This window comes from Ovis aries, chromosome 9 (assembly GCF_016772045.2).
Source record: "Ovis aries strain OAR_USU_Benz2616 breed Rambouillet chromosome 9, ARS-UI_Ramb_v3.0, whole genome shotgun sequence".
Taxonomy (NCBI): domain Eukaryota; kingdom Metazoa; phylum Chordata; class Mammalia; order Artiodactyla; family Bovidae; genus Ovis; species Ovis aries.
Window position 1 is genome coordinate 56,351,891 of NC_056062.1, and position 26,593 is coordinate 56,378,483.

The following is a 26,593-nucleotide window of genomic DNA, read 5'->3' on the forward strand; positions in this document are numbered from 1 at the left end:
TGGCCCTCCGTATCCACAGGTTCCACATTCACAGACACGACCAACTGCAGATTGAAAATATTCAGGGGAAAAAAGTTCCAGAAAGTTTCACAAAGCAATATCTTGAAACTGCCATATACTGGCAATTATTTACATAGCATTTACTTTGCACTAGGTATTATAAGTAGTCTAGGGATTATTTAAAACATATGGAAGGATGTGCATAGGTTATATGCAAATACTATACCATTTTATATAAGGGACTTGAGCATCTGTAGATTTTGATATTCACAGGGGTCCTGGAACCCACCCCCTGCAGACACTGAGGGATGACTGTATGTTCAATATTCAAGACCCTCAGAAGGAAGCTTCTCTAGGCTTGTTACAAAGCCATATCTCAGTCTTGACCTACACAACACTTCCATGAGTTCAAAGACAGCGTGGCCTTTAAAAACAACACAGAGTATTGTTAAGCGAACTGAGAACACTCAACAAAAGGAAAGAAGAATAAATCAAAAGTGATGTGGCTGCCAAAAAATCCCCAAATAACATACTCTTAGATGGCATTAATTAGAATACAGGTCCAGAACAAAGATAATCATCCATGCTTATGTGACTCCAAGCTTCCCTGGTGGCTCAGATGGTAAAGAAGATGCCTGTGATACAGGAGACCTGGGTTCAACCCTTGGGTCAGGAAGATACCCTGGAGAAGGCAATGGCAACCCACTCCAGTATTCCTGGCTAGAAAATTCCATGGACAGAAGAGCCTGGTGGGCTACATGGGTTCCATGGGGGTGAGCTACATGGGGTTCATGGGGTTGCAGAGTCAGACATAACTGAGCAACTAACACAGTCTATAAGATAGGACTCCACAAATTATACCTGTTTTTGGAAGTCACATTTTGAGAAATATTAACAAAGTGAAGTACAAGAGAAAAACACAACAATAAATGTATGAATGAATAAGGTTCAAAATCAAGTAAATTAAATGATTTGCTGCAAGTCACTAAGCTAATAATGCAGGAATCAGAATTTTAACTCAGGTTTTCTGATTCCACTTCTCAGTTTACTGGCTAATTCTCATTGCACATTGTTAGCTTTCTAATACTTTTCTTTACCTAAACTACAAATGTTCACATACTTCAAAGAGTAGACTTCAATGTTTAAGTTTTGTACCCCTTGACACATCTCTGAAGTATTCACTTGCCCTAATGAAACTTAGAAAGAAAGACCACTGTAAATCTTTCTGAACAATACATGACCCAATATATTCCCTGCTTTTGTTGGTAATTGTGTGCTAATATACCTAGCTCAATCTCAGCACACTAGAGCGACAATTTCTTAATTCAACATTTATGTGTGTGTGTGTGTGTGTGTGTGTGTGTGTACACACATATAAGAATCTCTGACATGAATCAAGAAAACTGGAATAATGAGTAGAAAAGTTACTACAAAGCTATGGTAATCAAGATTGTATGGTAGACTTGAGAGTCCAGAAATAAACCCATACATTTATGGTCAACTGATTTTCAACAAAGATACCAAGGAATTCAGTGGAAAACAGTAATTTTATTCCACAAATGGTGCTAGGACAACTTAATTTCCATATGCAAAGGAAAGAAGTGGGACCTCTAAGTCAGACCATATGTATAAAGATGGATCAGAGAAATCTAAGTGAAAGAGCTAATATATAAAACTTTAAGAAGAAAATAGAGAGGTAAATCTAAATAATCTCAGATTAGGCAGCATCTCTTAGATATGATACCTCACGCATGAAAACCAAAAAAGAAATCAAAAGCATCAAATTTTAAAACTGATGTGCTTCAAAGGATACCATCATAAAAGTAAAAAGACAGCTAACAGAACTGGGAAAATGTTTTCAAATGACAAATCTGATAAGGATCCAGTATGCAAAATATATAAAAAAACACAGCTCAATAATAGAAAAGCAAATATCCAATTAAAATGGATAATGGATTTAAATAGATATTTCACCAAAGAAATATATAAATGACCAATAATCATATGAAAAGATCACCAATACCATTCATTCGTAATTAGAGAAGTTCAAATAAGACACCACTTCATCCCTACTAGTACAGTGTTCAATAATCAGTAAGACAAACAATACCAATAAGACAAATAATATCAAGCACTGACAAGGGTGCAGAGAAATTGGAACCCTCATACATTGCTGATTGGAATGTACAATTGTACTGTTTGGCAGCAAAACAGCATGACAGTTCCTCAAAAAGTTAAACATGAAGTAGCCATATGACCCACAAATTTCATTCCTAGGTACAAAACAGGAGAACTGAAGGCACATCTTCACCAAAAAACCTGTACATGAATGTTCAGAGCAGTATTATTCATGACAGCCCAAAAGTAGAAACAATCTAAGTGTCCAACAGCTGACGAATGGATTAACAAAATGTGGTGTATACTTACACAACAGAATATTATTCAGCCGTAAAACGGAATGAAGTACTGATAGATACTGCAACATTGATGAACCTTAGAAACATTATATTAAATGAAAGAAGCCTGTCACAAAAGACCACGTGTTGTTTGATTCAAATTATAAGAAATGCCCTGAACAGGCAAATCTATGGAAACAGAAAGTGAATTAGTGGTTGCCAGGGACTGGGGAAGGGAGGATTGGGGTGAACACTGGCAGGAAAAGGATTTCTTTTGGGAGTGAGGAAATGTTTTAGAATTAGGTAGTACTGATACTTGTATAAACTTGTGAATATACAATGAACTATACACATTAAAAGAATGAAATTTGATGTAAATTACATCTCAAAAAGAAGTTAAATAAAAATGGATGGAGGAGATTTTTATCTCTTAATTCCTACAACTATTTCAAGCAGTAACTCTAACATAAAAAGCAGAAAATTATGTTTTAAATGTAAATGATTTTATTATATCTAATTATTGGGATCATATTACCATATTTTATTATGACAGCATAATCTATATATGATGGGAGGTAAAGTAAGAGTATGGGCTTCCATGGTGGCTCAGGGGTAAAGAATCTGCCTGTGATAGAGGAGCCACAGGAGATTCAGGTTCGATCCCTGAGTCAGGAAGATCCCCTGAAGAAGGGAATGGCAACCCTCTCCAATATTCTTGCCTGGAGAATCTCATGGACAGAGGAGCCTGGCAGGCTAAAGTTCATAGGGCTGCGAAGAGTTGGATATAACTGAAGAGACATAGCACACAAGCATGTAAAGTAATATATCTGCCATATCTCATGGAGTTTTCATAAAAATTGTATAAATTTCTGATCGAGTAAAAATACTACACAAATAAAAAAGTAAGCACATGCATCAGAGTTCATGAGGACCTGGACACAAGACCCAATGTTGTAATGTAAGACCTTTGACCTTAATCTTCATAATTTTGGATTAGGCAATGGTTTCTGACAAGTAACAACTAAAGCACAAGTCACTAAAGGAAAAACAAATTCAACTTCCTCAAAATTAAAAACTTGTGTGCTTCAAAGAGTGAAAAGGAAAACTGACAGAATGGGAGAAAGTGTTCACATAGCATATGTCTGATAACTTATTAAATAACATTACATAATCCATTGGGAGATTTAGATCTCTGTTTCCTCCATCAAACCATAAAAATAGTAATACCTGCCTCATAACACTGTTACAAGGATTAATGAGAAAATGACTGTGAAGAGTTCAGCCACCCAGCAAGTAGTGTGTGCCTGCCATGCAGCAATAGTCTGTGAATATTGGTTGCTATTACTATTAAGTTAATATCATTGATATTGAAATAATTATACTGAGGGCTGCAAGGATTTGGAAAAACTGTTCTCTCACATACTATGAGAAATCTTCTGGCTAGTGTTTTGGCCTTGTTGGAGTACACGGTAATGACTGTGTGCTTAACACCCAGTAGGCCCAGGGATTCTATTAATACTTCTAGGAATTTATTCTAAATAACTAATTAAAGGACTTCCCTGGTGGCACAGTGGATAGGAATGTGCCTGCCAATGCAGGGGACATAGGTTCGGTTTCTTGTATGGGAAGATTCCACGTGCTACAGAGCAACTAAGCTCGTGCACTGCAACCGCTGAAGCCAGTGTGCCTGGAACCTGTGCTCTGCAACAACAGAAGCCCCCACAGTCAACAGCCCAAGCACCATAACAAAGAGGAGCCCCTACTCACTGCACCTAGAGAAAGCCCAAGCAAAGCAACAAAGACCCAGCACAACCAAAAGGAACAGAATTTTTAAAAAGAACTAATTAAAGAGGTGCCTAAAGGATTATATGTATCTCCATCAAAATACTGTTTATAATAGCAAAAAAAGGAAGTAACTGAAATGTTATGCCCATTAATTAAATGATATGCCCATTAATTAAAAATGGGCTTGCAGCAATTTAAAAAACAGGCTATTCTGCACCAATTTAAAATGAAATTGTAGAAGATTATTTACTGCCACAAATTTTTTTTATATTCAATTAAGTGAAGAAAAGTTATAAATGTATATTCTGATGTCTTCTTAAAATACTGAAATGTTATAGCAATACATACATAAAAAAAAGTCTGGAAACAGATAATCTAAAACTTTTATGCTGTAAAGGTAATTTTGCTTTTCTTCAGTGTTTTTTGTTTTTATGATCAACATGTGCAACTTGTGTAAAAAGTACTTTTGTTTTCTCTTTTCAAAATAACAGTATTAGGCATGTACTAATACCAAATACTCTGTATTTTTCATTCTTACTCTCCTGATAGGGCTTATCACCAATTTGCCTTACCCATCCTATCCCCACCTAGTTTATAAAATCTGATGTAAAGAGGTAGATAGAACAAATAAGGAAACAGGAGATCTGAACACTATAAACCAACTATAAACAGAACACTTCACCCCCAAAACAATAGAATACACCTTCTTTTCAAATGTACATGAAACATTCTCCAGGACAAAGCATATCATTAGGCAACAAAACAAATCTCAATAAATTTAGAATCATACAAAATATCTTGACCAACCATAATGGAATAAATCTAGAAACCAGAAACAAAATGAAAACTAGAAAGTTTATAAATTTATCCAGTTAAACAACATACTCTTAAGCCACCAACGGGTCAAAGAAGAAATCAAAAAGAAATTAGAAAATACTTTGAGACAAATGAAAACAAATACACAACATATTAAATCTTATGAGATGTAGTAAGAATAGTGCTCAGAGGGAAATTTATAGCTGTAAATGCCTACATTAAAAAAGAATATTTCAAATCGATAACCTAACTGTACACTCTTACAGAACTAGGAAAAGAAGAGCAAACTAAACCAAAGCTAACAAAAAGAAAGGAATTAAAGATTAAAGATAAACAGAAGAAAGAACAGAAAACCAATAGTGAAAAATCAATGAAATCAAAAGCTGTTCTTTAGAAAGATCAATGCAATTGGTAAACCTCTAGTCAGACTGACAGAAGGTAAAAAAAAAGGAAGATGCAAATAACTAAACTCAAAAATGAAAGTGGTGACACTACCAACCTTATAGAAATAAAAAGATTGTAAAAGAATATTATGAACAATTATATGCCAATAAACTAGATAACCTAAATGAAATGAATGAATTCCTAAAAATTCACAAATGACTGAAACTGGCCAAGAAAAAATAGATGTCTGAACAGACTTATAACACATAAAAGATTGAATGCATAATTAAAAATTTTCCAACAAATAAAAGTCCAAAACAAGAAGGCTTCGTTGGTAAATTCTACTAAACACTTAAAGAAGAATTTAAGCCATTCCTTCTCAAATTCTTCCACAAAAGAGAATGGAAAACTTCCTAACTCATTCCAAGAGGCCAGCCACTACCATGATACAAAAAGCAGACAAAGATATAAGAAAAGAAAATTGCAAGTGGATCTCTCATGAATATAGGTGCAAAAATACTTGGTAAAATACCAGCAGACCAAATCCAAAACCATGTTAAAAGGATTATACATCAAGGCCTAGAATACATACACCTAGGATAAAGCGAAATTTATTCTAGGAATGTAAGGATGATGCAAAATATGAAAATCAATTAATGTAATATACCATATTAATAGAATGAAGGGAAAAAATACACAATCATCTTAATAGGTGAAGAAAAACATTTGACAAAATCCAGGACCCTTTCATGATAAAAATACTGAACAAACAATGAATAGAAGGGAACTACCTTAATATGAATAAGTGTATTTATAAAAACCAAGAGTTCTCATCACACTGAATGAAGAAAGACTGAAAGTATTTCCCCCAAGATTAGAAACAAGACAAGGATGCCCACTTTCACCACTGTCATTCAACATAGTACTGGAGGTTTCAGCCAGAGCAATAGAGAAGAAAAATAAATAAAAGCCAACTAAAATGGAAAGGAAGAGTAAAACTACTTTTGACTGCAGATAACATTATGTTATATAGAGAAAATTCTTAAATAATTCACAAAAAATTTAATAGAGCTAATAAGCAAGTTCAGCAATGCTGCACAAGATTAATATGCAAACTTCAGTTGTATTAATATTTCTACACAGTAGCAATGAGAAATCTAAAAGTAAATTAGGAAAATTCTGTTTATAATCACATCAAAAGAATAAGAACAACTTCAAAATAAGGGTAACTAAGGAAGTATAAGACTTGTGCCCTGAAAACTACGAAACACTGCTAAGCTAGAGAAGACCTAAATAAGTGGAAAGACACTCCATGTTCATGGATTGTGAGATTTAATATCGTTAAGATGATTACAATCTTAATTGTATTGTAATAAGATAATACTCCCCCAAATCAATCCTCAGATTCGGTAATAACCCTATCTAAATCCCAATGGCATTTTTTTGTGTGTGTGGGTGGAAGTGTAGATCCTAAAAATTAATATAGAATTGCATGACACTTTAAACAACAATTTTGACAAAGGAGAAAAAGGTGAAAAGATCATACTTCTTGATTTTAAAACTTACTACAAAGCTATAGTAATCAAGAGGGTGGTACTCCAAGGAGGACAGACATATAGATGAATATACCAGAACTGAGAATCCAGAAATAAACCTTTACATATACATGAACTGATTTTTGATAAGGATGCCAAGAGCATTCACTGATAGTCTCTTCAATGAATGGTACTAAAAAACCTTCACATGTGAAAGAATTAAATTGAACCCTACCACAAGTGATATATAAAAATTAACTCAGTGGACCACAAGCTTAAATATAAGCTTTAGAAGAAAATATTATGTAAATCTTTATGATCTAGTTTTGTAAATGGATCATTAGATATAATGCTGAAAGGGTGAGCAACTAAAGAAAAAAAAATGGACTTCATCACAGAATTTAAAACTTTTGTGCATTTAGACAGTATGAAGAAAGTGAAAAGACAATGTATAGAATGGGAGAAAATATTTGCAATTAGTATATCTGATAAAGGATCTAGTTTCCAAATATATAAAAAGCTCTTATACCTCAACAACAAAAAGACAAATAATGTTTTAAAAACGTGGGAAAGGATTTGAATAGACTTTCTCCAAAAAAGGTATGTAAATGACTAATATGCCCATGAAAATGCGCTCAATATCTTATTCATTAGTGAAATACAAACCAAAAGCACAACAAAATACCATTTTACAGTCACTAAGGTAGCTATAACCAAAAAGACAGAAAACAAAAAATGTGGCAAGGATGTAGAGAAGCTGGTGATGGAATGTAAAACGGCAACCCTTCTGTGAAAACAGCTTGGCAATTCTGGAAAATAAAAGTTAAACATGGAATTACCAGGTGATGAGCAATTCTACTTCTGGGTATATCCCAAAGGAATTGGAAATGGGTATTCAAACGAGTACTTTTACACAAATATTCCTTAGCTCAGTATCTACAATAGTTAAAAGGTGGAAACCATCCAAATATCCACTCAACAGATGGACAAACAAAATATAATAGATACATACAAGAGAATATTATTCAGCCATTAAAAAGCAGTGAAGTACCAATACAAGCTCAACAAGGATGAACCTCGAAAATACTATGCTAAATGAAACAAGTCAGATACCAGAAATCACATGCTATGTGACTGCATTGAAATGAAATATCCAGAATAGGTAAATCCATAGAGATGGAAAGCAATTAGTTGTTGCCAGGGAATGAGGGAGGAAGAGTGGGCATGCCAGCTTAGTGAGTATGGGGTCTCCCTTGGACGTGATGAAAATGTCTGGATAGAAATGATAGTTGCACAACATTGTAAGTTTGCTAAATGCTACTCAGCTGTACACTTTGAAATGGTTGATTTTTAAAAAAATTTTTTAAAGAGGAAGGGAGGGAGTGAGGAATGGAAAGAAAATTCAAAGAGCTTCTATCCACAACATTGCCAAAGGTAGAAAGAAGTCACCAGAGCAATTGAAAGCCAAGTGCATCAGGGCTAGTGAGGTCACTTAGAAGACATTCACTAGTAACCCTCATCCATTTCCAACTTCACCCTCTACTTCTCAGACCCACTTTACCCATAAATACCCTTCCTCATATTAAAAACCAACCGGTCTCTTATGTTCCCATTTCCTCCTCCTCACTCAAACTCTCTAGGGTGAGTAAACACACATTGCTTTCTCTCCCCTGAAACTGACTATACAATATCACCAGGTACTTTAGGAAAACAAATGGTGACATATTTTAAGTACAAAACGAAGCTCCAGAGGATGGCTCCTTTACCTTTGCAAGCTCTCTTCTCAGCTCCTCTCGCTCGTCCTCTGACAGAGTCTCGGTGGCACCAATTGTGGCAGCAACATCTTCTCCTTCCTCAGGTACTGGGTCTGTTCTCAGCAGACCTTGTTGAAGACAAAAAAAAAAAAAAAAAAGTTTGTAAGTATGAAAGCGAAGTAAAATTCTCCTTTGGACTCCTTCACAGCCCCAGCCAGAAGGAAGCCAGTGAGGTAAGAGCCATATCTCATCTTTCTGCCTTCAAACGGCCTGGCACTCCTAGGAAAGGACAAAAAAAAAAAAAAAAAAAAAACTGATGAGCTAACTGCTAAAACCCACCAAATTACACTCTTTCAAAACTGGAATTTAGAAAATACAGCATTCTCTCAGCTTCTGTTCATTTCTCCAGTCACAATATACTTACTGCAAAGCAGAAGAGTTAAGAGGCCAAGAATGAGATCTTGCCAAGACTTTAAATGCTTAACTAGTAAATCAGCATGACTAATATTCACAGAAGGAGACTGTAAATGTCTTTAGCTTCCTCTACTAATCAGATTCAACTCTTATAGCCTCAGTGAAGAACCGCCTAAAGAAAGTGTATTCCATTTCTTTCCCTAGTGGAAGAAGGAGACACCTTCTTGTAACTTTTTAAAAATATGTCTCATCCACTCCAGGCAAGAGAATTCCATGGACAGAGGAGTCTGGCTGACTACAGTCCATAGGGTCACAAAGAGTCGGACATGACTGAAACGACTTAGCATGCATGCACTCATCAACTCAAATTTCATGAACAAGCTTATGGTTGCCAGAGGGAAGGAAAAGGGAAAAGGATAATTAGGGAGTTTGGGATGTACATGTACACACTGCTTTATTTAAAATGGATAAACAACAAGGGCCTACTGTATAGCACATGGAATTCTACTCAATGTTATGTGGCAGCCTGGATGAGAGGGGAGTCTGGGGGAGAATGGATAAATATATGTATGACTGAGTCCCTTCCCTGTTCACCTGAAACTATCACAACACTGTTAATCGGCTGCACCCCAACACAAAATAAAAAGTTTAAAATATAAAATTTTAAAAAATATGCCTCATCCAGATAACCCTTTAGAATAAAATCCTAATTTATATGCACACGTGCCAAGTCACCAAATCATATCCTACTATTTGAAATCCCAGGGACTGCAGCCTGCCAGGCTCCTCTGTCCAGAGCATTTTCCAGGCAAGAATACTGGAGTGGGCTGCCATTTCCTACTCCAGGGGATCTTCCCAATCCAGGGCTTGAACTCGATTCTCTTGCACTGGCAGGCAGATTCTTTACCACTGAGCCACCAGGGAAGCTCCTAATTTATCTAGGGTTGGCCAAAAAGTTCATCCGAGTTTTTCTGTAACATCTTATAGAACAATCTAAATGAACTTTTTGGCAAACACAATATATTCAGAGAAATGACCAACACCCATATAAAAGCTTTCTACATTATTTAAGACCAATCCTGCCACACCCACTGCCCTGAAATAACTGCCAGTGTCTACCCACCCACCAGGAAGAATTCTGTATTTCCAGAGGGCAGCCAGGGAGGCACCTGACTCTCAGCAACTCCCCCTTCTTCTGCCCAACAAACCAAGTACAAGGCTAAGGGCAAGTTCAGTGAGGCCCCTGAACCTTAGGTACAGAATTTATGAGGGCAGTTAATTTAATATAAATAATTTTAATATTTTAATGCAACATTATTTTAAAAATCAAAGTTAATTCAAAGAATCTAGGATGAACAAAATATCAAATTCTTAAACAGATAGGCTCAGTATGGCTGATTTTTCCTTTTTCCTCAGGTTCCAAGAGTGACTATCATAGCACTGTTTCAGATCTTGTCTTTATTTAAAATGTTAGTATTTTGTTCATCATGCATGGATGCTTAGTCACATCTGACTCTTTGTGACCCCAGGGACTGTGGCCCGCCAGGCTCCTCTGTCCATGGGATTCTCCGGGTAAGAATACTGGAGTGGGTTGCTGTGCCCTCCTCCAGATCTTTTGGACCCAGGGATCAAACCCTCATCTCCTGCACTGCAGGCAGATTCTTTCTTGCTGAGCCACAGGGGAAGCCCTTGTTCATCATGAATTTCTTCCATTTTTAAATTTCTTAATATAATGCATTAACATAATACTTATCTGGACTGCAGAGCTTTTTGATGCCCCCTTAAATTTTACACCAGAAACAAGGCCTCGATCACCTTTCCGTAGTCACTGTTTTGCCATCTGTTTCCACGGTTTGGGATTTTCAGTCTCCTCTGGCAACAGCTTTTTTTTTTTTTTTTTTTTTAAGTCTTTATTGATTTTGTTACAATACTGCTTCTGTTTTATGTTTTGGTCCTCTAGCCATGAGGCATGTGGTATACCAGCTCCCCAACCAGGGATTGAACCTGTACCTCTTGCATTGGAAGGCGACGTCTTAGCCACTGGACCAGGAGGGAAGTCCCATGGCAAAGGCTTTTTTGCAGAGGGAACCAGGGAAAGGTCTCCTCCTCTTCCTGCTCTTCGCCTCTTTCCGCCAGTGAGCATTACAATAATCACACCAGCCCCCACATCCCCTTCTGGGAAGGGCTAGCTCAACCATAGTGGCAATGTGGCATCCGCCCAGAGTAAGATGCCAGGCAGCAGATGACAGACTTAGCAGGCGGGCAGAGATGAAGGGGAGAGAACAAGCCTGCTGTTCAACAAGCAGCAAGCACCATGGCAAGCCCAGAAGTATTCATATGTCCATATATACACTGAGTAAAAGGTACAAAGACACTTGCTCCTGGTCTATTGTATATTCACTGCACAATAGCAGTTGATAATTAAAATGACAACAATCAATAGCATAACAGTGCCTACCTGAAAGATGTTTACAGAATTGTTAAAGGCATAAAAGTAATACAAATAAAACAGTTCAAAAACTGGAGTGGTGAATAGGATATGATTAAGTCCTCTCATGCAGAAACGATACGTGACAGGTACAATCAGTGGGTGGAAAGGCTCAATGAATAGTTGCTTCTGCAGGTCCCTCCAACACATCTGCAAACGGATTGCCCAAGTCATGATCCAAATCTTATCATGTCACTCTCCAGCTTAAAGTGGATCCTTTAGTGGTTCCGTTATTTTCAAGGCAAAATTCAACCCCGTAGTTAGCACATAAACCTTACTGGACCCATCCCCTGCTATCTGGCACTGGAAGCTTGAGCCACATCAGACTGTGCCAAGATGCTGTACTATGTACAGTCAGAAACCACAGAGGAGGGAACTCCCTGGTGGTCCAGAAGTTAGGACTCTGTGCTCTCACTACTGAGGGCCTGGTTTCAACCTCTGATCAGGGAATTAGGAGCTCACAAGACTCACGATGCAGTCAAAAAAAGAAAAAGAAACCACTGAGGACAGACCATGTAGCAGGTTATCAGAAAAAGAAGCTTAAGCAGGAGAATGGAAGAGAAGTATACAGGCAGCAATCGTACAAGGCAAGGGAGTAAGCACCACGACAGAGTTCAGTATAAACATTCTTAATTTTATTTTTAATGTTTTGCTCAGACGTCTCAAGTTCGCTAGGATGCAACAAAGCCCAACTAAACGCAGGCGATAAACTTACCTTAAATAACAAAGACTTTTTTGCGCTTTTTAATAAATACTATTTTGTAAATCTGCTTACTGAGGAAGATGCAATATCTGATGATGAGGATAATAGTAATAATTATATCTAATAATGCTTTATGAGTAACTATCCAATTCCAAAAATAATCTAAGATGATTCTATTAATACTAATCAAGAATTTAGTTGAGCTACCAGGGAAAATAAGTGTCTCAGGAAACGGGTTTCTGGGATTGTCCACAGTTAGCTTTGGGACTACCAAAATGACCTTGAGATTTTATGTTCACAGTCTAAGGAAGCTAGTAATTACAAATCTGTTTTTTTCACATTAGCCTGTAGGTGGCAGCAAATTATCAATATTAAAATTTAAAGATGAGGTTTGTTTTATGATTGTCAACTAGAGAAAAAACTGGAAATTAAGGACATGAAGGAAGAACAGAAAGATACCAAAATCATCTGAAAAAATCTAACAATCATGACTTAGGAAAATTATTAATAACCACAGCCACTGCCACAAAGTGCATTTTACTTACATCCAAATTTGAGCTGCTGCTGCTGCTAAGTTGATTTAGTCATGTCCGACTCTGTGCAACCCCATAGCCGGCAGCCCACCAGGCTCCCCCGTCCCTGGGATTCTCCAGGCAAGAACACTGGAGTGGGTTGCCATTTCCTTCTCCAATGCATGAAAGTGAAAAGTAAAAGTGAAGTCTCTCAGTCGTGTCCGACCCTCAGCGACCCCGTGGACTGCAGCCTACCAGGCTCCTCCGTCCATGGGATTTTCCAGGCAAGAACGCTGGAGTGAGTTGCCATTGCCTTCTCCAAAATTTGAGTTAAGTGGTCCTAATACATTACATCATTTACGTGTAACACTTGTGAGACAAGGATCACCATCACCATTTACAGATGAGGAAACTGAAGCTTACAGAGGTTAAATAACTTCCCCATGGTAACATACCTGAATACATGGTGGACAGAATTGTGAACCTGAACATTTTAACTGAAAGCATATGCTTTAAATCACTGATTGTACAAAACACAAATCAAGACAAAAGTAGGGGGCTGAAGGTCAGACGTGGAAGATACCTAGAACCAGTAATAAATAAAAATGTAGAACAGATCAAAAGCCGTCTTTTCATCATTTCTGACCATATTTTCACCAAGCCTGGGAATCCAAATTTTGCCTTAAATGAATTTCTAGGTATTATCTATCCTATTTTGTACATGTTCAGTAAGAGTATATAACTGGATAACCAATCAGGACATACTATATAGAAGAGGGAACTCTGCTCGGTATTATGTAACAACGTAAATGGGAAAAGAATTTATAAAAGAATATATGTAACTAAATCAGTTTGCTGTATTTCTGAAACTAACACAACACTGTTAACTGTACTCCAGCATAAAATAAAAAGTTTAGAAAAGGGGGGAGGGTTGAGAGTATATATTGCAGAGGTAGAATCCGGCATTTGGAAAATTCTCATTCATAACATAGAAGTTGGGAAATGGAAACTCTCTAAAGATTACTGAAAACTGAATAATTCAAAAAATTTGTATTCGATCATTAATTTTAATGCTTCTCCTCAGAGTCTGACAGAGATCTATTTTTAAAACACAGAATAAGCAGGAGAAAATATGACATATTTATTGAGGTCTAATACACTAGCCACTGTGACAAGATTTAAACATTTACACGTTATCTAAAACACACACAAACTCTTAAAACCATCACCCAATGAGACAAGTAGTATTTGTAGTATTTATTCCCATTAGGAAACTGAGCCCCTCTGAGGTTCAGTAATGTGCCCAGAGTTGCAGAAATTCAAACATGGGTCTTTCTGACTCTAAATTCTTGCTCCTTCGTGTATATTTTTCTTAGAGAAATTCCGAAGAGCTGGGAAGACAAAGAGCAGGTCAGAGGAGAACTGGAAGCAGAGGGCTTTTCACTTCATTGAGGCTGTGAGAACACAAGGGGATGCCTGGCTTGAAAGTCACAGAGGCCAACATTGAGCCCAAGTGACTGCAAATTGGTGATAATTTGTTCTGTCAGGTTATTACCATTTCAGCCACCTGCTTAATAGTTCTTCTAGTTGTGCAAACAGATTGACAACCTGTCTTCAACTGCACACATGGGATCACCCTAAAGAATTTCATCTGGGGAGAAGAGCCTGGACTCCACGCAAAGGCAAACTGTTGGGAGATCCACGCCCAAGAGAGCAATGGAGACGAACCAGGAGAGCGCTCCTTTAAGTCCCAAGACACGATGTTTTCTTCTACATTTTATGTCTTCTTACTGGAGATCATTGTACAACCAACTGGCTAAGTGGTCCTTGTGGTATCATTGTTTATCACCTGCCTCTAAATGTGCAAACCTAGAAAACAAGGTCCTAATGTCACACCCTTATCTTTACACCTCAGGACTCACAGCACCCAGAATAAAGCAAATGTTTGTAAATAGTTCATTTGAACTGGCTTATTCGTTAAAGATTTGTTCAAAGTAAGTTTCTCTTTTCTCTCCTCCCCTCCCTATGCCCCATGCATAGCCATCCATTTGCCACTTATTTCCTAAAATTTCAACCAGGGAAGAAACTAGTTTTTTAAATAGAAATTTAGAACCTACCATTAAAGCTAAGCCAGAACTGAGAGCTTGGTGGGTACCTCTCTGCTCAGTGTAGTGGGTGCAGCCCAGGCCACCCCAGAATGGAACCCCTCACCTAAGCAGTTCTCTCTTCCATCCAGTTCTTCATCTTTGATTTTTTTCCAGTTAAAGTCAACTGTTCCCCTTCAAGCCTTTCTATGATTGTTACTTAAAACTTTTACAACCATCTTCACACGATTTTAAATCTGAAAATAATTTTGGATCATGTAAATTCAAACACTTCATTGTGTAAACATAGGAAACCCAGGGCAGAGATTTTTAAAATCAGATGACGTTGTGGGTTGACTTGCATCTGCCCCAAAAAAAGATATATTCTGCTTCCAACTCCCAGGACCCATAAACGACGTGTTTTTATTTGGCAACAGGGTCTTTGCAGATGTAATCAAGATGACATCATACTGGACTGGAGGGTGGAGTGGGCTCTAACCCAATGGCTGGTGTCCCTACAAGTAAAAGGAAGTTTGGATCAGTGACCCGGAGAGAACACTGTGTAAAGATCCAGAGCACACAGAGACAGAGGGAGCACACGGTGTGATGCGGCCGGGCAGAGACTGGAGGGATGTAGCGCCAGCCAAAGCAAGCCAGGGGGCTTCCCTGGTGACTCAGTGATAAAGAATCTATCTGCCAATGCAGGAGGCGTAAGTCCAGGATCTACACAGATCTCTGGTCCAGGAAGATCCCACATGCCGCCGAGCAACTAAGCCCTCGCACCACAGCTATGGAGCCTGTGCTCTAGAGGCTGGGAGTCCCAACTACGGAGCCCACCCGCCACAACTGCTGAAGCCCGCATGCCCCAGAGCCCGTGCTCCACAAGGACAGAAGCCACCGCAATGAGCAGCTCGCACACCGCAGTGACAGAGTAGCCACCCACTCCCTGCTGCTAAGGAAAAGCCCAAGCAACAGCGAGACGCAGCACAGCCAAAATAAATAAACTGTAAAAAATTAAAAAAAGACAGGCGTTACCAGCAGGAAGCTAGGAAGAGGCAAGGAAAGATTTCCCTGCAGGTGTCAGAGGGAGCATGGCCCCGCCAACAGAGGTAATACATTTCTGTCGTTTTAAGCCCCTCAGTCTGGAGCACTTTGTCATGGTAGCCCCAAAGAACTGAGCCCCAGGAAACTGAACCCCAAACCCATTACCTGTTTAAAAAATAAAAAGGAAATAATACCATCTAGCTCTCTGGGTTTTTATAAGAATGTTTTAAAGGGTCATGAAATAAAAGGTGGGCACATACTCAATGTTCAATGAGTACCTGCTGTGACTCACTTTCCTGGTCCTACCAGTCATCCTGGCTACTTCCTCTCCTCTTCTCTGCCACGAAGCTTGACCCACAGGGCTCACTTCCTCACCTGCCATCACTCTCCAAGCCCCTCGTCCCCCTTCAGCTAAGGACAGTTCTGCATCAGGATCTCATTGGACAGCTCCAAGCTGCCCAGACTGAACCTCACTCAGAAGTCTCTGGTCCCCTGACCCCTCCCCGCCCCCTCGCCCTCCCTAGGTTTTCTTCCCACCTCCCTGAGATGTGGCTCCATCTCCCTCTCTGCGAGCCCACTTCACGCCCCACCTCTGATCCCACCCCACGCAGGCTGTCACCATGCTTTGCTTATAGATTCTTGCCCCAAAGCTCCGCGTTGGTTGCTGCCTCTTCCACTCCAATCACTATCCTGCCACCAGAGGGCGCTGTCTGAAACGTGTCTCAGACTAGGGCACTCCATGCCTTCAATTCCTGTATGGCTGCCCACCCTCTAGGAAAGCTCACTGCTCCTGACAATCTGGAGCCCACCGACTCCACCTCCTGCTCCTGTCCTCATTGCCACTCGAGGCTCTCACTGCATCGTCCAAACTGCAGTTCCTCTAGGGAATCATGTTTTACTGATTTTTTTTTTTTTTAAAGGAATGTATTAACACTAAGGGTAAGATAAAGTAAATGGCTTCCCACGTTATTTTTCCCAATTTTTTTATTATGGTAAAATATATAGCATACCATTTACCATCTTAACCATCTGTTAATAATTTAATTTTTTAAACAACAAAAACATTGTGTATTGGGGTACAGCCATTTAACAACACTGTGATAGTTTCAGGTGAACAGTGAAGGGGCTCAGCCATACATACATATGGATCCATTCTTCCCCAAACCCTCCTTCCATCCAGGCTGCCTCATAACACTGAGCCGAGTTCCCTGTGCTATACAACAGGTTTTTGTTGGTTATCTATTTTAAATAGAGCAGTGTGTACATGACCTTCCCAAACTCCTTAACTGTCCCTTCCGCTCCCCCCACACCCATTGTTTAAGCACGAAAGTCAGTGGCATTAATCACACTCACAATGTTGTAAGACCACCTTCACCTTCTCTTTCAGGATCATGCTCTCCTGTTTTTATGTCTCTGCGTATGTTAGTTTCTCTTCCTGAAACTCTCTCCTTATTTCCAAGTCCCACTCATTTCAATAAAGGATCAGGAAAGCTCTCCTGCTCCTGGAGGAATTCTCTGGCCCTGGTGGCCTGGGCCCACTCCAGGCATAACACCCTCTGTGTATTGTCTACTGTACTTCGGAAAGAGCTGGCTGGGCAGTTTTTGACCCAAGCACTGTGCTCTGATCCTGCAGCTTCAGCCCCACACAGAATGTGGTGCAGAGTTCCTGGAGATGCTCAACATAACTATCTGAATAAATGAATTGCAGGAAAGCACCCTCTGGAGTCAGGAAATGGCAGCCCACTCCAGTAATCAGGCCTGGGAAATCTCATAGACAGAGAAGCCTGGCAGGCTACAGCACATGGGGTCACAGAGAGTTGGACTGGACTCAGCGACTAAGCAAGAACAACAACAACCTCATGAAGTCAGAGGGAGATATAAGAACCCAGTTTCCCATCACAGTCTACCTTGCCTCTCATATTATTTTATATATTTTATTCCCCACTTCACTGTTCTCACCTAAAAAGGTTTTATTTTAAAATGTCACTTTCTGTAGAAATACAACTCTGTCTAATGCATAATCTATCCGAAGATTGTTACCATTCGGAGCAGGGCCCCTACCGTCATGTGACAGAGGCGTGTACACAGCAAACACACCATGGTCAAATAGGTGGGGAGCCGATGATAACAGAGCAGGAATATAACACCAGCTGTCCCCAAGAACAGTCAGTCAGGAGGGGAGAGGCTGCCAGAAGTAAGAGGAGTCTAAGATACCTGCTCCAGAAGTCTGAATGTTAACACTCTGTACCCAAGAGAATTTGCAACAGCATAATCAAACTATAGAAGCTTCTCTGGAAAGTAAAACTGCATATACACCTCTCTTACAAATGGCAACCCATTCCAGTATTCTTGCCTGGAGAATCCCATGGACAGAGGAACCTCATAGTCTACAGTCCATGGGGTCGCACAGAGTCGGACTCGACTGAGCGACTTCACTTTCGCTTTACACAGCCTTAAAGAGGCAACGACAGCTTTAAGAGTAGGAATAAGAAACATCAGTCTCTGGTATTTTCTTTAAGCACATATAAGAAGAAATATGAGTTTCCGGTTTTTTAACCTAAAGACACACAAAAAATAAAAGAAAAACCACATAGGTCAAAATATCTTTAGTGGTCATACCCACAGAGATGACAAGATAAAAATGTTCCCCTTGAAAGTCTGCACTTGAGGGCTTCCCTGGTATCTCAGCGGTAAAGCAGCCACTGCCAGTGCAGGAGATGCAGGAGACACGGGTTCGAGCCCTGATCTGAGATGATCCCACATGCCGAGGCGCAACTAAGCCCATGCGCCACAACTACTGAACCCACACTCTAGAGCCCGGGAGCTGAAAGTACTGAGTCCACAGGCCACGACTCCTAAAGCCCACGCACCCAAGGGCCCATGCTTCGCAACAACAAAGTCACTGCAGTGGGAGGCTCACCCATCGCAGCTAGAGAATAGACCCTGCTGACCACAACTAGAGAAAAGACCCAGCACAGCCAAAAATAAATTTAAAACAAATTTTTTTTTTTAAGTTTGCACTTGAGGCTCTAACTTTCTATGCCTTATTCTGTTTCCAGATGTGACAAAATCCAGAATGGGGAGGGAATACTTGGAGGTCCCCACTTCAAAGTGGTTCTCCTTAAGAGATCCTAAAAGCAAAGGACCCACTTAAGGCGAGCCTTTCCAGCTGCTACTTGATGGACATTTTGAGCAGGAAGGCCCGTGGGGGTGGGGGTGGGAGGGTGTTCTATCTGCGTCCCATGGGACGTCTTGTGCACGCGCCCACTCCATGTCTGCAGCAACCCCCCTCACCCTGCACCCAGTGGTAACAACCAAAAGCATTTTGAAATCTTCTCTAGATATAGTCAGATGTCCCCGGAGGGGTGGAGACCAAACATGTCCCCCTGACTTCAGGCAACGGAGCCTCTGAAACCTGCTATTTGACTCTGATTATCTCCAGAAGAGAGAGATTAGGGAGCATGGGTCATATAACTGATAGTCCTTAAGGCTGTTATTTTCTCATATTTGTTCATGGTAAAAACAGTAAAACCTCCGGAGGAAAAAAATGAGAATAATCATCATCAAGGCAACAAGGAATAAGAAAGCAGACAAAACTAGAGTCATTCCATTGGTGGGGGAGGTGAATTGGGCAGTGGCAGGGTCACCAAGGAGGAAATTCCTGCAGAAGGGAGGGGAGGCAGGCAGCACTGACACAGAAGGGGGAAGACAGCTCTCGAGTCAGACAGGCCACCCGTGCCGGGACTCAGCTCTGAAAGCGGGGCCCCACACAACTGTCACGCGCCTGTCCGAAGAAAGGTCACTCTCCCCAAACTGCACTGGATAGATGAGTAGAGGACAAAGAAAAGCTGGCAAAGGAACACATTAGTATTTTCAAATGTTTCACGTGCTCCTCCAGATATTCTTAAACTGATTTTTGAATCTCTTTCACCTTTAAAAAAAAAAGATAGAAAAAAACGTTCGTCAATTATTTCGAGTCATCTGCTCCAAAACTGGGTCACTCTACAAAAAGGGTGGCAGAAGATCAGCCATAGAGGAGTTTGGGGACCCCCGGAGGGGAAGTCTTTAAATTTCCTCTGCAAGAACAAGGTTCTACTGCTCTTCGGTTCTGCTCGGATTTTTTTTTTTTTTGTAAACCCGTATATTTACTATTTAAGACCTGGACAATCCTGAAAAGCTTTCAAGAAGTGATAACCCCTTTCCTAAAAAGAAGAGAGAATGACTCAGAGTCTAAACCAAAAAAGGGGAATGAAGCAGAATGAACAGGATTCTGAGCTAAAGAATTTCAATTTGATTTTCTTCAGTGTTCTTAGAGTTTCAAATATGACAGCATAAAACTAAAATGTCAGAGTTTTAAATGGCTCCTATTTCCTGAAATCACTAGAAATAACCAGAAGTTTTTAAAATATATATATATATAAGCCAGGGCGTGCTTTATCTTTCTGCATATGAGAAAATCCTTAAGAGGAAGAATGAATCTACATATATAACACTGAAAGTTATCCTTGTAAGTGTTCACAGACTGGAAAAGAAAACTCAACCAAGGACAATAGGAACAAGATCACTGTGCCGACTGCACGGCAACATGGAAAGTTCAGGTCCAAGCGGCACATGAGGAATCAACAAACTACCCATGGTAATCTCTTTTTTTAAGTCCACACCACATGGGTTGTGGGAGTTTTAGTTCCATGACCAGGGATTGAACCCAGGGCCTCAAGAGTGAGCGCACAGTTATAACAGCTGGACCGCCAGGGAATTCCCAACAAACTACCCTACGATCAAAGGAAAGGTTCCGCCTTGAATGATTAACCTGTTCTATGATATCCGTTACTGGGCAGGTGCAGATTCCATGTGATCAAAAACAAACAAAGCACACACACACAAAACCACTGGCTTGAGAACTGAGGGGTGATGTTGAGTCCTGACTCGGGCTAAGCTTTGTGATTTGGGGACTTCACAATGTACCTGTCTTTGCCTCCATGTTCACATCTGTAAGACGATCTACAGCGTGATCTGGTCATTGCCAGTTTCACTTCATTCATTCATCACTCATTCACTCAACTAATAAATATTTGTAGAGCCACAGCTGTCGAGTGCTGTTCCAGGTGTTAAGGGAAAAGCAGTAAATTAAAGACCGACATCCCTAATGGAGCATGTATTCCAGATTCAGATATCAGTGTTTTTCAGACTATAGGCTGTGAAATCCTTTCAGCAGTACCAAATGAGCATCTTTAAAAGAAGAAACAGGAAAAATATAAAATATCAGAGTATATCACACATAGTAAGGGTAAGTTCTGGTTTCACAGAATCCTGCTTTAGCTATTGACATTTATATCTATGAGGGCTGTGGATCAAGAAGTATAAGGCATTTCTGAACGTGGGCTGGTTGTACCAAGAGAGTTTTAACATCTCTGATAAAAGAATTTTTTTTGTTCCAGCCACTGGCCTTCATCCTATCCTTCACTCAGATTGCTTAAGGAACATTCTGCCCAGAGATTAAATCTCTTTACCTTTTCATTTGTCCCATGACGGCATTTGTATAAATATCAAAGACTATGCTTTTGAGATCAGTGTCCCCAACCTTTTCTGAGTATGATTCCTTTTAACATCAATTCTTTTTGTGCACTACTTGTCTGCTGGTTGGGAAAATTCAGAGTGGGCAATAGCCATGTGAGCTTTTAAATGGAGGGCATGGAAACCCACGCCAATATTCTTGCCTAGAGAAACCCCATGGACAGAGAAACCTGGTGGGCTACAGTCCATGGGGTGGCAAAGAGTTGGACATGACTGAGTGAATAGGCACACACAGCACACAACGTATGTATCCATCCCAAGAGCTCCTATCTAAAAATACAAAGGTTGCAAACACACAGAAGGCAGTATTCATTCCATCTACACCTCCCACTTGATATTCAAAGAGATTTGCAGGCTTCTTGTGCCCTGAGGAGTCACAAGCACAAAGACTGGAGATTCCTGTTGTAGATAGCTGCTTTGATTTGCTTATTTTAGAATCATCCTGTTCTTACCAGGTGACCGCTTATGGCAGTTTCTGTTTGGTTTAATGTTCTCCCTCCCCTCAATCCTTTTTAAAAATTCACACAAACCAATAAAGGTGAGAAAAACTGGATACCAGAGTTTGTTTCCAGTTTTTGTTGTTCGCTTGCTTTTTAAAATCATTTTGTGTCTAATCCCATGAACCCAAACTCCTACAAATTGCAACTAGGAATTAGAGACGTAATTGTTCAAAATAGAGACATGCTCAACCCTATCCAATGCTTCTGTCTTAACAGAAAACACCAAAAGGGTGGCAATTACTACAGCTGGGAAAAGGAAAGGAGGTGAAACAGAGATTCAAAAAGAGAGAGACTTCCAATAAGTGGCGAATCATCCTGGGAATTTCAAAGCCTTGGATGCTATCACCAAGCTCTACCTGAGGTCAGATCACTACAGTCCTGGCCCCCATGGCCCTGTGTCACTTAGGATTCTCTCTGTCCTCGAGCTCTAACTTCCTTCTGTGTACTGTTCTTGAAGCATTTCCTACACGAAGGACTGAGCAGTGAGGATGGAGGGAGTCATCCTTTGGGAACAGGCACGGGGAGGATGTACTTTCTGCAGAGTCCATGGTGTACTGCAGGGCCAGGAAAGGGCAGCAAAAGACAGATTCCTGGCAATCCAGTTCCTGAAACAGACATCCAGCCACTGCCTGCCAGTCCCCAACTTCCGGAGACCTGCTCAATCCAGTTATTGTCAACCTCTTCCCCTTCCTGGAAAACCAAACTACACCCTCAAAGGTGGCTACAGATTGTGACCAATGGTGACAGGAATGCTGCATACTCTCTAAAATGTTTATAACTAGGGTTCATGCTGTAGCCTTTATTATTATTTTTTAATTACCTACTTTTTAAGCTTAAGAAGAGTGAAATGGGACCTAACCTTCATTAAAAAGGGAAACATTAACTTCGAGGAAAATCTGCTTACTTCTCTGGCAAGTCACAGAGGTTGTCTAACCATCTCTAACCGTTAGCTATAAAATGAGGGGATTGGCCTGGACATGGCTGAGGCAACTTCTAGCTTTGTGCTGTTTGCTCATAAACTTAAGCTCTGCCCTGATGGTGGCTCCTGGCCTGCAGAACAATCTTCCAGCAGCACATGGGAAGGATGCCTGCTTCCGAAGGCACAGTAGCTGCGAGTTTTTCTCTTACAATCTCTCACCTGTATAATGCAGGCAGCTCAGTCCTGGGCTTTGTGCCAACCTAGAGGGTGGGGTGAGAGTGGGAGGGAGGTTCAAGAGGGAGATGACATATGTATACCTATGGCTGATTCATGCTGGTGGGTGGCAGAGACCCACACAACGTTGTAAAGCAATTATACTCCAATTAAAATTTAAAAAAAAATTTTTTTTAAGAGTATCGTTCAAGGAAAAAAAAATCTCTCACCTGGGTATTCCTGCACGTTGCTCACAGTACTCCAAGCCCAAAACCTGGCCTGCGGTTAGCAGGACCTTGAATTTAGTCAGTGCTTCAGCTGCTTAAGCCTCATTTTCACAAAAACAAAATTGGGGGTGGGGTCCTTCCTAAATTAAATTACATAGGTGACCAGAAGCAAAGACCTCCGGATTCCCCACTTTTGGCTGTTTATTAGGTCGATGAACTTAGGTGATCAGAAGACCTCCAATTCCTATACAAATAGGTCCACTTTTTAAAAATATACTCAATATTCTGTGATATCCTTTATGGAAAAGGAATTTGAGAAAGAACAGATATATCTATATGTATAACTGAATCACTTTGCTGCACGCCTGAAACTAACACAGCATTATAAAACCATCTATGCTGTGAGGTGCTGTGCTGAGTCACTTCAGTTGTGTCAGATTCTTTGTGGCCCTAGGGACTGTAAGCCCACCACATTCCTCTGTCCATGGGATTCTCCAGGCAAGAATACTGGAGCAGGTTGCCATGCCCTCCTCCAGGGGATCTTCCCAGCCCAGGGATTGAACCCAGGTCTCCCACATTGCAGGCAGATTTTTTTAACCGTCTAAGCCACCAGGGAAGCCCCAAGTACATATAAGTCAATCCAAATAGGACAGAGGAGTCTGGCAGACTACAGTCCACAGGATCTCGAAGAACTGGGCACAACTGAAGTAACTTAGCATGCATGCATTCACATTTAAATACATATACATACATTCTCAACATTTAATAAGCCATCTAGCGCTCTACTTGGAATCCCGTAACAGCTTTACTAACCAGTAGCAACACAGCAACACCCTTTTCACACTAAGAATTATAAAGCCAGGCAAATCCCCAGTTGCATACAGGTTTCATCACAGCAAATGTCACTTTAGAAAACTAGGAGTTACCAAACTTCTGAAGAGTAGGTGATCCTGGTGGGGACGTATTTCCACTGGGAGACAGGTAGAGATAGTTTTTGTTTACTCCTGTATTAAAATCAAATGGGGACTCGTAGTCCTCATAAAAATCCATCTCTCTACCGTCCATTCCAGGCGATTGCAGAACACATGGTTCTACCACCGCTGCCTCTTCCTGGGTTGAGCGCGCTCTGGATCACTGCACCAGGCAACTCTGAGGAAGAGATCCAGCCCCGGGTTCCAAGAGCCTGGCTTCCTGGGACAGGTGCAGCCGTCACACCCTCAGGACAAGGAGGTTGTTTAATAAGTGACTTCTCCCCAGCAACCTGAGGAACAGCTCTGATCACCACCTGCTGTTCATTTCCACCAACAGCCAACAACCCAGGCAGGAAGCAGAGCTTTCTAGAGCTTTCTTCAGTAAACAAAGGAGGGCCCAGTGCTGTAGCATCACCTCCACATACAAACAGTTTAGGCAAACGTCAGACACTGGCAGATTTATATTTTTTTACAACTTATTATTATTTTTTAAACCGTTCAGCTGACCACAACTGCACCAGGGCAGACTTAATCTTCTAGGACAAGGAAGGATTACCGGCCAGTAATCTCCCACAAAGGCCATCTGGGGGCTATGTTTTTTCCACCCTGGATTACAGGGGCAGCCTGAAAGCCAAGCTTCCTGGTTGAGCGATCAGTTTTCTGTGTGTGTATGTTGGTAGAGAAATAAAGTTCCATTTCCAAGACAACTTTATCTAAAGCGACGTCTGGCTTGAGTGTAACAGAAATGTCAGCCTGACTTGTTGTTCTCACCTTCCTTTTCCATCCCTTCCCTTCCCTTTTGTGCAAAGATGGTGTTTCCCTGATGTGTACTGAGCAGAAAAGAAGCCCCACGCAGGTGAAGGGCCCAGGTCCTCCCACCCTCTCCTCATTAACCCAGGCCAGGCCTGCAGGGTAGCCACCCTGGTCAGCTTGTAAAACAAGACTTCTGAGTCTCCAGATCCACTCCCCAGCCTCTTTACGGACCCTTTCTGCCAGAACTCTGGCCTTGGCCAAAGTGACATCATGTATCGTTCCTTCTGCTTTCACCGTTGTGGCTGAGCTCATGTTAAAGAGGTGAAAATACAAGCGACCCTCCCTTAGATCAGTGGTGGTCTGTTACTGCCTGACAAAAGCCCAAGGTAAATAGATAAATAAATAAAACAGGACTTTCCTGTTCGCTCAGTAAAGAACCTGGTAAACACAGGTTCGATCCCTGGTCTGGGCAGATTGCACACGCAGACTAAGCCCAGGCTCAAGAGCCTGAAAGTCGCAAATGCTGAAGCCCATGCGCTGCAACTGCTGAAGCCCATGCGTCCTAGAGCCTGTGCTCTGCAACAAGAGAAGCCATCGCAATCAGAAGCTTGTGCACTGCAATGAAGAGTAGCCCCCACTCGCTGCAACTAGTGAAAGCCCACTTGCAGCAACAAAGACCCAGTGCAACCAAAAATAAATATTTTTTAAAAGGAGCAGGGGACTTCTCTGATGGTTCAGTGGATTAAAATCTACCTTTCAATGCAGGAGATTCCAGTTCAATCCCTGGTCAGGAAAACTAGGATCCAACATGCCTTGAGGCAACTAAGCCCAGAGCCACAACTACTGAGCCTACACACTCCAGGGCCCCTGCACCTCAACAGGAGAAGCCACAACTAGAGAGGCCTGCGCATCACAATGAAGATCTCTCCTGCCCCAGTGAAGACCCAGCCAAAAACAGCAAAGGCCATGTTCCACCTTTTCACATCTTTCTCAAGAAAAGGGAATATACAATATACTCTCCCTAGATTGGAAGCAAGTAGGAAATTTTTTTAAGTTATAAATACTTTAAGCACTAAAAAAGAAATCTGAGTGTGTATAAAACTATATAAACACCAAGATAGTTTACATTCATCTTAACTTATGATTCATCTACTATTTTTTTTTCTATTAGTCTCCTGTTGTACTCTATTTTTGGCAAGTCTATCTTATTTAAGTTTTTTTTAAGTTTATTTTTAACAAAAAAAATCAATCTGTATTTTTCTCCTAAAAGATACCAAAATTAGGGTAATGATAAATGCTGTTTATTCTCTATTTAGAATTAAAATAAATGGTTTCTTTTTATTAATTGAAAAAAATGAACTGGTCAATTTCTCGAAATCCATGGTATCTCTCACTGAGGTAGCCCAGGTATTATGGTTACATTCTTAGACTAGAAATGGTTATTGGAGTCCCCAGCCCTCTCAATACTCTAAATTTGGTCACCAAATCACTGGAAAAAAAAAAAAATTCTGCATTCTCATT

General features: G+C 40.5%; 1 protein-coding gene across 6 annotated transcripts in view; it reads right to left on the reverse strand.

The window, feature by feature from the left end:
- Positions 1–26,593, reverse strand: part of TPD52 (tumor protein D52) — a 121,756-nt gene that overhangs the window by 24,744 nt on the left and 70,419 nt on the right. For 3 of the 6 annotated variants that reach the window (XM_004011758.5, XM_012183907.4, XM_012183906.4), the window contains exons 1-2: positions 24,275–24,497; positions 8,683–8,798 (exon numbers count right to left, since the gene is read on the reverse strand). In XM_004011758.5, the coding sequence (XP_004011807.1) occupies positions 8,683–8,798; positions 24,275–24,413 (255 nt within the window). In that variant the 5' untranslated portion in view covers positions 24,414–24,497. Of the gene's footprint in view, positions 1–8,682; positions 8,799–24,274; positions 24,498–26,593 lie in introns of those variants that run through there. The other 3 variants (XM_027973079.3, XM_027973078.3, XM_027973080.3) reach the window with 1 other exon arrangement.